At 46.0% G+C, this 14,249-nt stretch overlaps 1 protein-coding gene across 1 annotated transcript; it reads right to left on the reverse strand.

Annotated features, from left to right (window-relative positions):
- Nucleotides 1–11,163: 11,163 nt before the first annotated feature.
- On the reverse strand, nt 11,164–11,720 carry LOC112829648 (developmental pluripotency-associated 5 protein-like). The gene has a single exon (XM_025879344.2). The coding sequence runs from the start codon at nt 11,718–11,720 to the stop codon at nt 11,370–11,372; it is 351 nt and encodes a 116-aa protein (XP_025735129.1). The 3' UTR covers nt 11,164–11,369.
- Nucleotides 11,721–14,249: the final 2,529 nt, after the last annotated feature.

Consider the following 14,249-nt stretch of genomic DNA (forward strand, 5'->3'; position numbering starts at 1 on the left):
TAGGGTCTGGGTGGACCTGAAGTCTCCTGGAGGACTAAGTCCTCAGCCCTGGACAAGTAGGGCCACCTTGGGCCTTGGAGGCCTGGCCTCTGTGGACATGGATGGAAGCAAGTACTGGCACCGACCCTGTGGTTTTCCTCCTTCAAATCCAACCCATCAGAGGCTATTCTTACAGGTCTGTGCCAAGTGCAACAGGGAACTTACCGTTGGAGGGATCCAATGGGCTCCAAGGTGTGTAAAACAGACCCCCAGGTCATCCTCAGAGTGGTCTGCAGAGCCCGTGGCTGAAGCAACTACTGTCTCCTTACAGTAATCCTTAGCTTCAGGCTGATGGAAGGAAAACACCCCAGCAGTGTCCCACAGACTGCCATAGAGGGATGCCACAGCCTGGAAAAATACCACATTTCATAGAATCCCAGACTCCCAGTTGGACTGGGAGCCCCTTAGTCATCCACCTTGGGTGACTGAGGCCCCAGTACAGAGAATGTAGTGGTCCAAGTGACACAGCCATCATTAGTAAAGGCAGACCCTGAACTAGGTGCCTGGCTCTGTGTGCCTCTCAGAGGCTGGCCGTGGGATCAAGATGCAGAGAAAGAGCCCAGGCCAGGAGGCAGCGTTCTGGGAACTAGTCTCAACAACGCACTGACTTGCTGTGTGACCTTGGCATATATAGTGTCTCTCGGAGGGATGACTCAGTTTCCCCTTCTGTGCATTAAAAGCTTGGCTCTGGCAATGGATACCCCTTGGAAGAGCTATTCAGGATTCCAGAGCTAACTGCTCCAGAGCAGGAACCTCTCTCCTTTGCCAGACTTGGTGCTCACAGCCAGGCTGGGTCAGATCCAGCTCTGGGTCCCCAGCCCTGGTCCAGAGTCGGGGCCCAGAGATGTCTGGAATGTATACAGCACCTTGGGTATGTAGAGTAGTACTTCACAGCTGTCTTCAGTGAGTTCTGGTCAAACACCCTTGTGGGTGCTACAGGGAGAGTGCAGGCATCATCAGGATTGGGCACGGGAGTCCAGAGAGCTGGGTCCACATGGCTCTGGGTAGCCTGGCCATTAGCCTGCAGGCCATGCATCCATCCAGAAACTAACAGGTGCTTTTAAGCGGTCTGGAAAAGGTTTGGCCCCAGAAATGTCCAGAGAGCTGGTGAGCTGTAGGAAGCCTTCAATGGAAGCAGACATTTGCAAGTAGCAACATGGTTGGTTGGCCATAGAGTCCATAGGGATCCCGAAGCTTGTCTAGAGTGATCAACGATCCAGAAAGCCCACCTAGGTCTGGACTGTCCTGGGGAAGAAGAAGCAGCTGATGCCGTGCTGGAAGAGGAGCTTTCTAGCTCTGCTGCTGGGTACAGGGCAAGGGCCAGAGGCTGGCACACTATGCCAGCTATTCTCAAGGTTAAGGAACACAGGACTGACCTCTGGCTAGGAAGTCTGCATCACTGGCTCTGGCTCACAGCTCTCCAGGAACACGCCAGGTGGCCCTGGTCAAGTCACTACTCTTCTCTGGGCCTCAGTTTCCCTTTCAGTTTAATGAGTGGGCTGGAGAAACTGGTAGGGACCTTTCAGTAAGATCCTAATCCGACCCCAGGCTGAGCCCGAGGAGAAAAAGGCTAAGGCAGGAAGCTGGAGGGGGCGTGGATCTCCAGAGACCCGGGGTAGCCCCGCGGGCAGTGACGTTCTCACCTGGTGTTTTCACTCTGTGGCCTTGTCCAGAGAGGATCCCCAAACGCGCTAGGCCTGGCATCTTGTTTCCTTCCAAGGCTCCTAAGGAAGAAGAGTCTCCCCTGTTGGAGGGAGGAAGAGGGGGGCGAGGGGCAAGGGCAGGACCTCCTTTCTCCATGGTTGAAATTTCCCTAAAGTGAGTGGAGGGCGCTAGAATGGGGGTGGGGTATACGGCGCGGGGGGCTTCCTGGGCCCAGACTCCGCGCGGGGCTCGCGGCTCAGGGGCGGGGGCAGCTCCCGGGCTCTAGCCGAGCCGCCACTCCGCCGGTTGCCTTTAAAAGGCGCCAGCGCGCGCGCATCAGCAGAAGGGCTGCGGCTCTCTTCCAAAATAGGCAAGAATTGGGAGGCCGCGGGAGACAAGTTGCTAGCAGCGCAGACGTCACCCGGGGCCTCCCTCCCCCCCCCCACCACCCCTGCCTGCATCACGTCTCCATGGCAACGGCGTACCGCGGCCGCAGATGAATGAGCTAGAGCTAGGAGAGGAGGAGCACGCAGAGACAAACGCTCCCCCTTTCAGCCCCTAGGCTGCCCCAGAGAAGGGGATGCAGATCTGGCGCTAGGAGGAAGGGGGCGCCCTCATAATCAAAAAGACTCCAAAACCCATTCATTCCCAAATGATCCTTTGTGTCCCTAAAATCCGGAAGCTACATGGTCCAGGGACCCCTGATCCTTTGGTTTAGGGCTTCTCAAGTCTCAGGGTTCCCCTTTACCCCCATCTCCCCTCTCATTCCGTCAGCTCTCTCTGCGTCTCAAACTCTGCGGAAAAATCAGACATCATGTGGCTTAGCGCCACCGCGTGGCCACTGGTGGCGCTGCGTCAGGTGTGCCTGTGGCTGGGGTCCCGCCGTCTATGTCGCCCTCTGGCGTTTGATAGTGGGAAGATCATAAACTATTTCAACAGTCTTCACACAAGGACCTCTAATTAACAAGGCATCATTGAGACCGTTGATAACGTTTAGCCAGTGCTCTTGATGTGTCTAAGTTGCTAAGCGCTTCATTTCATTCCCACAGCAACTCTGCAATTCAGATGATGATGATGAGGTTACTATTACGATTTTACAGGTGAGAATAACAGGCTGATGAGAGAAGTCGAGACTTGCCTAAGATCCCACAACTGTTAAGGGGCAGAACTGTCACCTGAACTCATGACTGAAAAGCAATTGTGACACTCACACTTCCAAATGCATTGTCTTTGTCGATCCACCCCATAGTCTCTTGAGATAAACAAGACAACACTTTTTAAAATTATTCCCATTTTACAGGTAAGGAGACTGAGACTCAGAGAAATGAAATGTTCTGCCCCAAGTTTCAGCAACTATGGATAGAGTCCAGGACTGTAGGCCCATGATTTAGGGATTTTTAGGCAGTTGGATAATGGGGAATCCAGCACACCCTTGTGAGACCTTACCCCTTAGTAAGAGAGACTGAGGAGATAGCTCATCCAGGGCTACTCCTCCATTAGCAAATGCCCAAGGACAGGAGAAGAGCAGGGACCCTCCCCCACCTCCTAGAATTTTGAGAGTTCATAGGAGCTAGATGCTTGTTTATTTCCACATACATAAAAATGTATTCTGTGCATCAAATTTTAGTGTCGTCTTCTAAGATAGTCTTCCCACTTATGCAGGACCATTTGCACTTATCCAGTATTGGGCTGAGAAAATGCTTCCTGGTTTTAGCTTGCTGCTCTTAAATTCACCTGCCCTATTTTCCAGTGCCTAACTGTTCTCAGGCCTATTGTCTTCTTGTTTTTCCTGCAGAGATGCTGACTCCATGCCAGGCTCTGGTGGCTGTTGTTAGTTTTTTCTTACTGGTTTGTATTTTGGAACTCAGGGGTGTACCTTGTTATCTAGTTTTGTTGCAAAACTTTGACCATGTGATTTGATTTTATTATATAGTTGCTCTGTTTTAAATGGAGATTCAAATCTGTGCCTCCACTGCTGCTGCCTTCCCCGTTATTCTTAGCTAGCCCACTTGGGGATGCCAAGGGTTTGAGTGTAAACCATTAAAGGGAATCCAAGGGGCTGGTAGTCACACTTTCTAAAGCTCCAGTTTAAAGGCACTGCTGCCAGTGTGGCTTAGATCTTTCAGGAATTTACAGTGAACCAGTCAGCAAAGAGCATGTTGTCCGCATATGGGTGACAGTAACGCCACTTACCAGACCCTGGATTTCCAAGGCTTTAATTAATGGCTTTCCTGTTCCCATTCAAGGGGAACCAACTCAGTCAACATCTTTCCTTCATCCTGGATGGTTCTGTTGTTTCCCCATGAGCTTCTTGACAGGATTTGCTGTCTTTATGGCAATCTAGAAAGGGCTGGAGAAATCCATCCAGAAGTGACCTTTACTTAGATTTACCCAGATGCGTCTGCAAATAGCTTCTCCTAAATGCTTTCCTACTGTTTCCTCCAGTAGGAAATGCTGGAGGGTATTGGGGTGTTTCCTGTTTTTGACCCCAAACTTTTTCTCCCAAGGTGCATTTACAGTTGCCTACATAGACCCACTCTGCCTCTCCTGACACGAATGTCCTCTGGAACAGCCAGTAACTCAAGGAAGTCTACAGGATTGGGACAATTTGGGACCAGTTGGCAAATTCCCTATGCACTCACCATTCCACCATTGGATTATAACCATCCATGTGTAATTTCTTAGCCATCCCATATCTGCCCCCAAGTGGCTCCCAGGGATGTGCTCCAAGCCCAGGGTTTTAGTGTCATAGCAGTGGGGGTGGGGATAGGCTCAGGGATGTGTCCTCTCAGTTGGTTTTCCACAACTGTTCAGTTCTGACTTCTACCATGCAGAGCCAAGAACCATCTCATGAGCATTTTCAATTGGAGCCGTATCTAGTAAATTCTCATAAACCAAGCATACTTGGGAACTTTTTCACAAAAAAATCTCTGGTATTGGATACTTTCCATTTGCACCTCCAGACCCAGTTGCCACCTTCCCAAGCTTGCTTCGAGTGCTTCTCTATGATGGCATCCCGCCCCTCCTCTATGGGTATTCTCTATGATGGCATCAGGGAGTTCCTTTGCCCATTGGTTGCCAGGTGATGTGACCAACAGGAATCATTGGCAAGAAAATAGAAGGTTGGAGGAGAGTGAGGTAGAGGTATTTGAACTTCCTAGCTCCATCTCTGCCGGGTGACCACAGACTGGTGGCATTTCTTCATCAAAGACTGAAGTCCTGGGGCGCCTGGGTGGCTCAGTGGGTTAAACATCTGCCTTTGGCTCGGGTCACGATCTCTGGGTCCTGGGATCAAGCCTTGAGTTGGGGAGCAGGGATCCTGCTTCTCCCTCTCCCTCTGCCCCTTCCTCCTACCCACCCCTTGTGCTTGTGCGTGCTCTCCCACGCTCTCTCTCAAAAAAAAAAAAAAGACTGAAGCCCCAGTCAGGCACTTCTCTCCCTGCAGCCTCCCTCTCTAGGTTCAGACTGACATGTGGCCCTCTGCTACCAATAGTCTGACCCTTGTTTCTCTACAGCTACATCTTTGTTTCCCCAGGTTGCATGTGCCATCTGCTTCTATCTCAGGAGCCTGACAGATAGCCTCCCCTACACATCTTTCCCAGTGACTCATTGCCTTGAATTAAATTGCCTATTTCAGAACCAAAACATAATAGGAAGGAACAACAATGTAAAATGATTATAAGAAGGTAATAGAAGATTCATAAATGAAATCTAACCTAACTGGAATTCCCAATGATGAGATTAGAAAAAAAATGCAATAGGAAAAATATTAAAAGACACAGTATCACACTTTCTGATCTAAGAATTAGCCTTTATTTATATATAAAAACCCATAGGTTGAAAAAGCATGCATATCCTGGAGGAGGGGGGAATGGCATGAAAGGATAGAACAAAGCCTCGGGTACTAGATTCATGAAATCTGAAGGTACTAGATTTCATGGATACAGTCAGATTCCCATTGGCATTCATGGCGGGGGGCGGGGGAAACTTGTCATATAAGCAAGTAGGAAAACATCATTCATTCATTCAACAAATATTTATGCTAGATCCTGCTGGAGACATTTGGGATACAGTAATGTACAAATTAATAGTCTCTCCCTTTGTGGAGTTTACAATCTAGTGGGGACAGAGACCAAACAACAGACATAATGAATAAGAAAATTCAAAGATGTTATGTTTATGGAAAAAGAAAATGTAGAACAAAGTTGTGGGATTGGGAAATCTGGGGGCTGGAATTTTAAATAGAGTAGTAGGGAGGACTTGTTGACAAGTTAGGAGCTCTAACGGTAGGCCGTGTTATACTGTGGCAACAAATATGCTCAATTCTTCACTGCTTACGGCAACAAAGGGAGATGTTGAGGGGCAAGTTGGGAACTAGATATTGAGTTCAAGAGGGAGGTCTGAATTGGATGTAAATTTTCGGGGAGATGGTATATAAGTGGTATTTAGAGTCACGAATCTGGAGTGAGCATGACAGAAAAGAGAGGGGTCCAAAGCCAGAAACCTGAAGAGATCAGGGAAGAGGAAGGAATGTGTCCTAGAAGGCAAGTGTAGAAAGGATTTCCACAAGGAGAGAGCGGTCTGTCAGGTCAATTCTGAAGTGAGAATAGCTGAAGTCAGGAGATGAGAACTGAGAATTTAGGACTTGGATGTCATGGATGACTCTTTCCATGGATGGCCAAGCTGAAAGCCAGGTTGGGATGGGTTTAGGAGGAAACTGAGGAGAAATTGGAGATAAGGAATATCAGCAGGGGTTTTTTTTTTCTGCAAAAAGGAGCAAAAGTAGGGGTGGTAGTTGGCCAGGGAAGTGAGATCAAGAGAGTGTTTATATGTTTTTAAGATGGGAGGAATGACAACATGTCTATCTACTGATAGAAAGGATCCAGTCAAGAGCAAACATTGCTAGAGGGGAGAGAGTGGAGACTTGCTGGAGCAGAGTCCTTGAGAAGGTGAGAGCAGATTGAATGTGGAGGACAAGGGGGGAATTGGCTTTGGACAGGAGCTTGGGTGCTTCAGAGAGCAAGAAGAGCAGGTGCAGGAGGGGTGTATGTTGTAATCAAGTGGGTGGAAATTCTGATTGCTTCTATTTTGTCAAGGAAGTAGGAAACAGAGTCATTGGCTGAGCATGAGAATGAGGGAATAGGTGACAGCTTGTGGCCTCTTCCCCATCTTCAAAGCTAGCAGGGTAACATCTCCAAATCTCTCTCTGACCCACACTACTGTCTCCTTGGTCTCCCCCGATTTAATTTAATCACAGCTGCAAAATCCCTTTCGCCCTGTGAGGCTCTGGGGATTAAGACGTAGATAACTTGGGTTTCGCCTATCCCACTTGGTAAATAACTCAGAGCATCACATTCATATTGCATATGGTGCCATCAAAGTAAAAAAAAATAAATTGAATTCTACTATTTCCAGATCTTTTCTGTGGAATTTAGGGCATTGATTGGGAAAGTTTGGGAACCTCAAGATTTCAAATGATAATATTTAGAAGAAATCAGAGAATGCCAAGTATCCTGAGCCCCCAAATCCCATGCCAACTGAAGCATGTGCTGCCCTTCCAAGGGAATGCCCATTCTCTTCGTGTCTGATCCCTACCTTTCCTCACTGACTTCAGACTTAAACTAAAACCCTGTTCCAGGATGCCTCAGAGGAACAAGTACAAAGTCTGATGCAGAAGAAAATACCAAGCTTTTTGGTTACCCAGTGGTACATATTATATAAGCAAGGCAAAATAAGTGCTTAAATCATTTATTTACCAGTTTTCAAGATAAAGAATTGGCATCTTATCATAATGCAATGTGGCCAGTTATTTTTTTTTTTTATTTATTTGACAGAGAGAGATAGACAGCGAGAGCAGGAACACAAGCAGGGGGAGTGGGAGAGGGAGAAGCAGGCTTCCCGCCGAGCAGGGAGCCTGATGTGGGACTCGATTCCAGGACCCTGGGATCATGACCTGAGCCGAAGGCAGACGCTTAACGACTGAGCCACCCAGGCGTCCCTGTTTTTTTTTTTTTTTTTAAGTAAACTCTATCCCTAACGTGGGGCTTGAACTCACAACCCAACCCCAAGATCCAGGGGTGCATGCTCTACCAACTGAGCCAGCCAGATGCCTGCAACTGTTATTTTTTTTTTAGATGTATGTATTTATTTGAGAGAGAGGGAGAGAGAGAGTGAGATAGAGAAGTGCAAGTAGGGGGAGGGGCAGAGGGCAAGGGACAAAAACAGACTCCCTGATGAGTGCAGAGCCCGCCTTGGGGCTGGATCACATGACCCTGAAATCTTCACCTGAGGCAAAACCAAGGATCAGAGCTTAACCAACTAAGCCACCCAAGTACCTGCCCCCGCAATTGTTATTCCTTTTTTTTTAAGATTTTTTTTTTTATTTGAGAGCGAGAGAGCTCAAGCATGAATGGGGAGAGGGGCAGAGGGAGAAGCAGACTCCCTGCTAAGCAGGGAGCCAGACGTTGGAGCTCCATCCCAGGACCCTGGGATCATCACCTGAGCTGAAGGCAGACACTTAACAGACTGAGCCACCCAGGTGCCCCATGCAATTGTTATTCATATTAAAACTCAATTGGCCTTGGGCGCCTGGGTGGCTCAGTTGGTTAAGCGACTGCCTTCGGCTCAGGTCATGATCCTGGAGTCCCGGGATCGAGTCCCGCATCGGGCTCCCTGCTCAGCAGGGAGTCTGCTTCTCCCTCTGACCCTCCCCCTCTCATGCTGTCTCTATCTCATTCTCTCTCTCAAATAAATAAATAAAATCTTAAAAAAAACTCAATTGCCCCATCTTTGGCCTCTTCACAAAGGCATCAGAGATCTTTTGAGTGTGACCTTAGCAGCCTTTGGTAGCTTTTTACTATCTGGTGTGACAAGATATTCCAGGTTCCCGGTATTTCTGGATCAAAGATTATGCACCTTTTAAATTTAAATTTTTATGAAATCCAATTTATCATTTTTCTTCTTTTATAGATCATGCTTTTGTGTCCTAAGAAAACTGTCCCGGGTGCCTGGGTGGCTCAGTTGGTTAAGCGACTGCCTTCGGCTCAGGTCATGATCCTGGAGTCCCGGGATCGAGTCCCGCATCGGGCTCTCTGCTCAGCAGGGAGTCTGCTTCTCCCTCTGACTCTCTCCCCTCTCATGCTCTCTCTCTATCTCATTCTGTCTCAAATAAATAAATAAAATCTTAAAAAAAAAAAAAGAAAACTGTCCCAACCTGAAACTAATGCCACATAATATGTCAATTACACCTCAATAATAATTTACAAAAAGAAAATCGTCCCTAACTTAAGATCAAAATTATTTTGTTTTCATTTTATTATTTTCATAGTTTAAAGCCCTTACACTTAAGCTAGCTGTTCCATACTCCATGATTTTGACCACAGGTGTGTGCAGTCTAGATTAGGTTTTGTTAAGAGAAAAATGCACAGAGTTTTAATTAGAAATGGAAAAATGTTATTTTTATGATTTTAAAAAGGAAAATATTCTTGCTTTGATTTTTATTTAGTTTTTAAAGTTCATTTATTTGTCTTTTTAGTAATCTCTGCACCCAACATGCAGCTCAAACTCAGGACCCTGAGATGAAGAGTCACATGCTCTTCCGACTGAGCCAGCCAGGCACCCTGATATTTATTTATTTATTTATTTATTTATTTATTTGAGAGAGAGAGAGAGAGCACACATGCAAGCGTGAGGAGCAGAGAGAGAATCTCAAGCAAGTTCCACGTTCAGGGCAGAATTCAATGCTTGATCTCACAATCCTGTATCATGACCTGAGCTGAAATCAAGAGTCTGATGCTTAACTGACTAAGCCACCCAGGCGCCCCAAGTTTTATTTATTTTTTATTACACAAATGACACAGGAGAATAAACTGTACCCAAAGAGCAAAAGTACATAGAGTAGAAAGTGAAAGTCACTCTTGCATACATTGTTATTCATTCATTCAAGAAATCTGGGTTAGCTGCCCATTCACACATTACTTCCACAATCCAAGATTCATTAGTCTACATACAAAAATGTTGTATACAGTATGCTGTTGACATATTATGGCAATAACTTTACCATTTTCCCATAGCTACATTCTCTTATTCCAAAGACGGTAAAATGGAAATCTTTGTATCACGACAGACTTTGTACATGCAGAGGGTAACTCAGAAGATGCAGGTTCTGGAGACAAAAGAACCGTATCTTGTTGTTCCCCAAGACTAAAATGAGAAGGCTTTCCAGTGGTGCTGATGTCTTTCAGATGTGTTAAAAAGAAAACTGAAGTTGCAAGACAACTCAGGGACTTTCTTGTTATGACTGCTTCCTAAAGATGTAGTAAGAGTTTAGTTGTGTGTTTTTAAATCTAATTTCAAATTATCATCATCATGGGCCAGCTTCTTTTTCACTCTCCCCAATTAACTGAACATGGAAATAACGAGAAAGACACGTATGTTTTTGACATAAAATCCAGAACGGAGATGCTAACAGCTCCCAGTGAATCACCAATCTTGACTTCATCTGAAGGGCAATGGGGTATTTCTCATCTGCTTCAGCTGAAAAATCATCTTTTTTTTTTTGAGAGAGAGAGAGAATGAGAGACAGAGAGCATGAGAGGGAAGAGGGTCAGAGGGAGAAGCAGACGCCCCGCTGAGCAGGGAGCCCGATGTGGGACTCGATCCCGGGACTCCAGGATCATGACCTGAGCTGAAGGCAGTCGCTTAACCAACTGAGCCACCCAGGCGCCCTCACCCATTATTTTCTTACTGTGTCTCTGGTGTACTTCACAAATTCCTGCAGTTTTATCTCCAAAGGCAAAATAGATCAGTGTCATTTCAATAGATTTTAAGTCATCAAATACCAAATCATTCTGCATTGAAAGAGCTGGGCTTAAAAAAATGTAACTTTATTTCTTCTACCATCTTCAGAACCTAGAGTTGTAAAACTAAGCAGAAGCTTACTTGAGGATTCCGGTCCACTGAGTGGACCTTCTTTGGCTGCAGGATCTGACTGGTAACTACACACAGTCCTAAAACTACGATCTCCATGGTTTTATTAGCCCGTGTCGCTAGAAATCCTGTCCTTATCAATAGAGGGCGCTGAAGAGCCACTGAAGGAAGAAAGGGTTTTCCTGGTTCTGATGTGTCTCCCCTGCCAGTCTCTTGCAGAACCCCTTTCTCTAGTGCTCATTTCTCTCTCTCTCTCTCTCTCTCTCTCTTTCTCTCAATTCCAGTGGGAGGGCGCCTGGGTGGTTCAGTCAGTTAAGCATCCAACTCTTGATCTCAGCTCAGGTCTTGATCTCAGGGTCATGAGTTTAAGCCCTGTGTTGGGCTCCATGCTGGGCATAGAGCCTTACTTAAAAATAAAAAAAATAATAAATTAAATAAATTCCAGTGTAGTTAGCATACGGCATTATATTAGTTTCAAGTGTACAATATAGTGATTCAACAGCTCCTTATATTACTCAGTGCTCATCGTGATAAATGTACTCTTTTTTTTTTGCTATTTATTTAAAATTTTATTTTAATTAGCAAACCTGGGAGGGGGAGCCACATTAGAACTCAGAGACAAAGGTGGAGACCCAAAAATCAGCTGGTTTTTCCTTGTCAGGCTGGAGGAGAATTTCAACCAGACCACATCCATTCCAGCTCTGGAGACAGTTTACTCTTTAAATCCTGATTCCAGGTACGTTGGTTGCAAACTGGCTTCACTTCATCCAAGGACCTAGCTCTAGGGCTTTCATGGCATCCTCAAGTTTGGGCATCCCTCGTTCCGGTCGCTGGCGGTGCCATTCGGCCATGGACTGGAGCATCCACCTGGCCCTGAGCTTATACAAGTAAGAGCCATAAACCACGATCTCGGTGAGGTCCGAGGATTCCAGAACCTTTAGCTCGAGCATGACTTTGCTCACTTGCTCGATGTACGGGATTCGAGATCCAGCTGGGCCAAACATAGCTTCCAAGAGCTGCGTCTGGACCTGCAACACCTCAGGATCCTTCAAGTCTTTGGGAGCTTTCACACACGGTGGAATATCTTTTCGTTCTGGTAGCGTCCCCATCTGGACTGCCTCAAAACTAACCACACTCCAACCTAGGCTAGGCCTGAGTCGCCCCCGATAAATGTACTCTTAATCCCCATCACCTATTTCACCCATCCCCCCACTTACCTCCCCTCTGGAGGTATCTATCTCTGTAGATAACAAACTGGTTTTTTGGTTTGACTCTTTTTTTCCTTTGTCCATTTGTTTTGTTTCTTAAATTCCACATATGAGTGAAATCATACGGTATTTTTCTTTCTCTGACTGGCTTATTTCACTTAGCATAACACTCTCTAGATCCACCCATGTTGTTGCAAATGGCAAGATTTCATTCTTTTTTATATTATAAATATAAAATATTCCATTGTGAACATTCCATTGTGTATATAGACCACATCTTTTTTATCCATTCATCTATCGACAGACATGGGCTGCTTCCATAGTTTGGCTATTGTAAATAATACCGCAGTAAACATAGGGGTGCATATTTCCCTTCAAATTACTGTTTTTATATTCTTCGAGTAAATACCCAGTAGTGCCATTCCTGGGACTTAGGCTAGTTCTATTTTTAATTTTTTGAGGAACCTCCATACTGTCTTCCACAGTGGCTGCACCAGCTTGCATTCTTGCCAGCAGTGCACAAGGGTTCCTTTTTTTCCACATCCTCACCAACACTTATTTCCTCTTTTTATTAAGATTTTATTTATTTATTTGGGAGAGAGAGAGTGAGAGTGAGAGAGAGAGAGAGATCACGATCAGGGGGGAAGGGTAGAGGGAGAAGCAGACTCCCCACTGAGCAGGGAGCCCGATGTGGGACTCGATCCCAGGACCTCGGGATCATGGCCTGAGCAGAAGACAGACACCTAACGGACTGAGCCACCAAGGCGCCCACACTTGTTGTTTCTTGGGGTTTTGATTTTAGCCATTCTGCCAGATGTGAGGTGATACTCATTGTGATTTTGATTTGCATTTCCTTGCCGATGAATGATGTTGAGCATCTTTTCATGTGTCTGTTGGCCATCTGGATGTCTTCTTTGGAGAAATGTCTGTTCAGGTCTTCTGCCCATCTAATGCTCAGCTCTCGGGCAGGCAGTTTTCTCACAATAGGTTCCTCATGGGCACAGCTTCCTTGAGCATCTGCGTCATGCAGACCAGTTTTTCCAGTGACCAGCTCCTGCTGAGGTCAGCTTTCCCAGCTCCCAGTTCCTGAGCAGGTGGTGGCCAGCAGCACACAGCAGCCAGCATCTGCCCCTGGCACATCCTCCGGACGGCTCTGCATTGTTGCCAGCAAGGCACTTCAGTGACTCCTCATTGTCCTCTCCAGCGAGGTCTGGCCCCCAGTCTAGGTGTGAGAGTGCTCTTCCATGGGCACTCTATCTCAGCCCTACAGGTGGGGACTACTCCCTAGATCCACTATCCCTTTGTTCTTCAGAATTCTCTGTAACTCCTACTAGTAAATCCCCCATTATCCCAATCCCCTGGAAATAATTCTTTATATTAAATTCCCCCTATTCAAATTACTATGTGGATCATGTCTCTTGGCTGGACTCCAACTCATACAATAATGTCATAATATCCTTTGGTAGTCTTTCGGGCAAGTCTGACTTCCTGGTTCTTTTTCAAACTGTCGTTATTTATTCTCCCTCATTTTTTCTTTACGATGAATTTCAAAAATCAGGGTATTTTTTTAAAATCAGTTTTCAAATGCTATGAAACAATCCTTAAGATTTTAATTAGGATAACATTGAAATAACATGTTAAATTGTTGAGAATGGGCATCTTTGTGATAAGAATAAGTCTTCCTATCCAGAAACATGAGGCAGATCCTGAGACAGGTAATGCTCTCCATTGTTGCATCTCTTTATCCTCGCTCGTGGAAAATTGTTTCTTCGTTTGGCTGTGATTTCCTTAAGAAGGTCTTGTATGCCACCAAAGTGGTCCCCTGGTTGCTACTGCTGGGCATCCAAGATACAGAAACAGCTTGGGATTATTTTTTTGATAATTTCTCAGCTTGAGTTTAACACCCAATAGGCTAATTCAAGCTCCACGCCTGCCTGAAGATGAAAAAAACATTTTTTTTCCCCTAGCTGGGTCCACAGCTGAGACAAGCTTTCTAGTTGTCTCCCTGGCCCAGTGGGAAGCTTGCTGGTCTTCCTAATAAAGTGATTGCAGCCTTTAAGGGTCCTAGCTTTGTGCAAAGGTCCCATTTCAAACTCATCACATCTCAAAGCCTGAGGGTTCATTTTTTGTTCTTAAGCGAGGTTAAAAACCAAGCTTTCTCCCTTGGAGAGCCTGTAAGCAAGTGTTAGGTTGCCCCCTTGTGGAAACCCCAGACAAGGTTGAGATGGGCTTTTAGGTCCCAGCAGATAGGACCCATTAGAATGGTTAACACCTCCGCCCCACCATTGAGCTATCTATAATTATCTGAAAGAGCTCCTTCCTATGCTTAAGAGAGAATACGTTTATACTCAATGACACGAGAGTGACTCGGGTCGGGAGGACCCCTAGGATGCGAAAAATGTAATGTTCCTCGTTCCTATCCCTCTCTGC

The sequence above is a fragment of the Callorhinus ursinus genome, unplaced genomic scaffold (assembly GCF_003265705.2).
Source record: "Callorhinus ursinus isolate GAN/ISIS: 27379988/994484 unplaced genomic scaffold, GSC_fseal_2.0 scaffold51, whole genome shotgun sequence".
In the NCBI taxonomy this organism is placed as follows: domain Eukaryota; kingdom Metazoa; phylum Chordata; class Mammalia; order Carnivora; family Otariidae; genus Callorhinus; species Callorhinus ursinus.

What these genes read in the sequence shown, in the direction of transcription:
- LOC112829648 (XM_025879344.2), bottom strand. Translation starts at nt 11,720, where the DNA reads ATGGGGACGCTACCAGAACGAAAAGATATTCCACCGTGTGTGAAAGCT.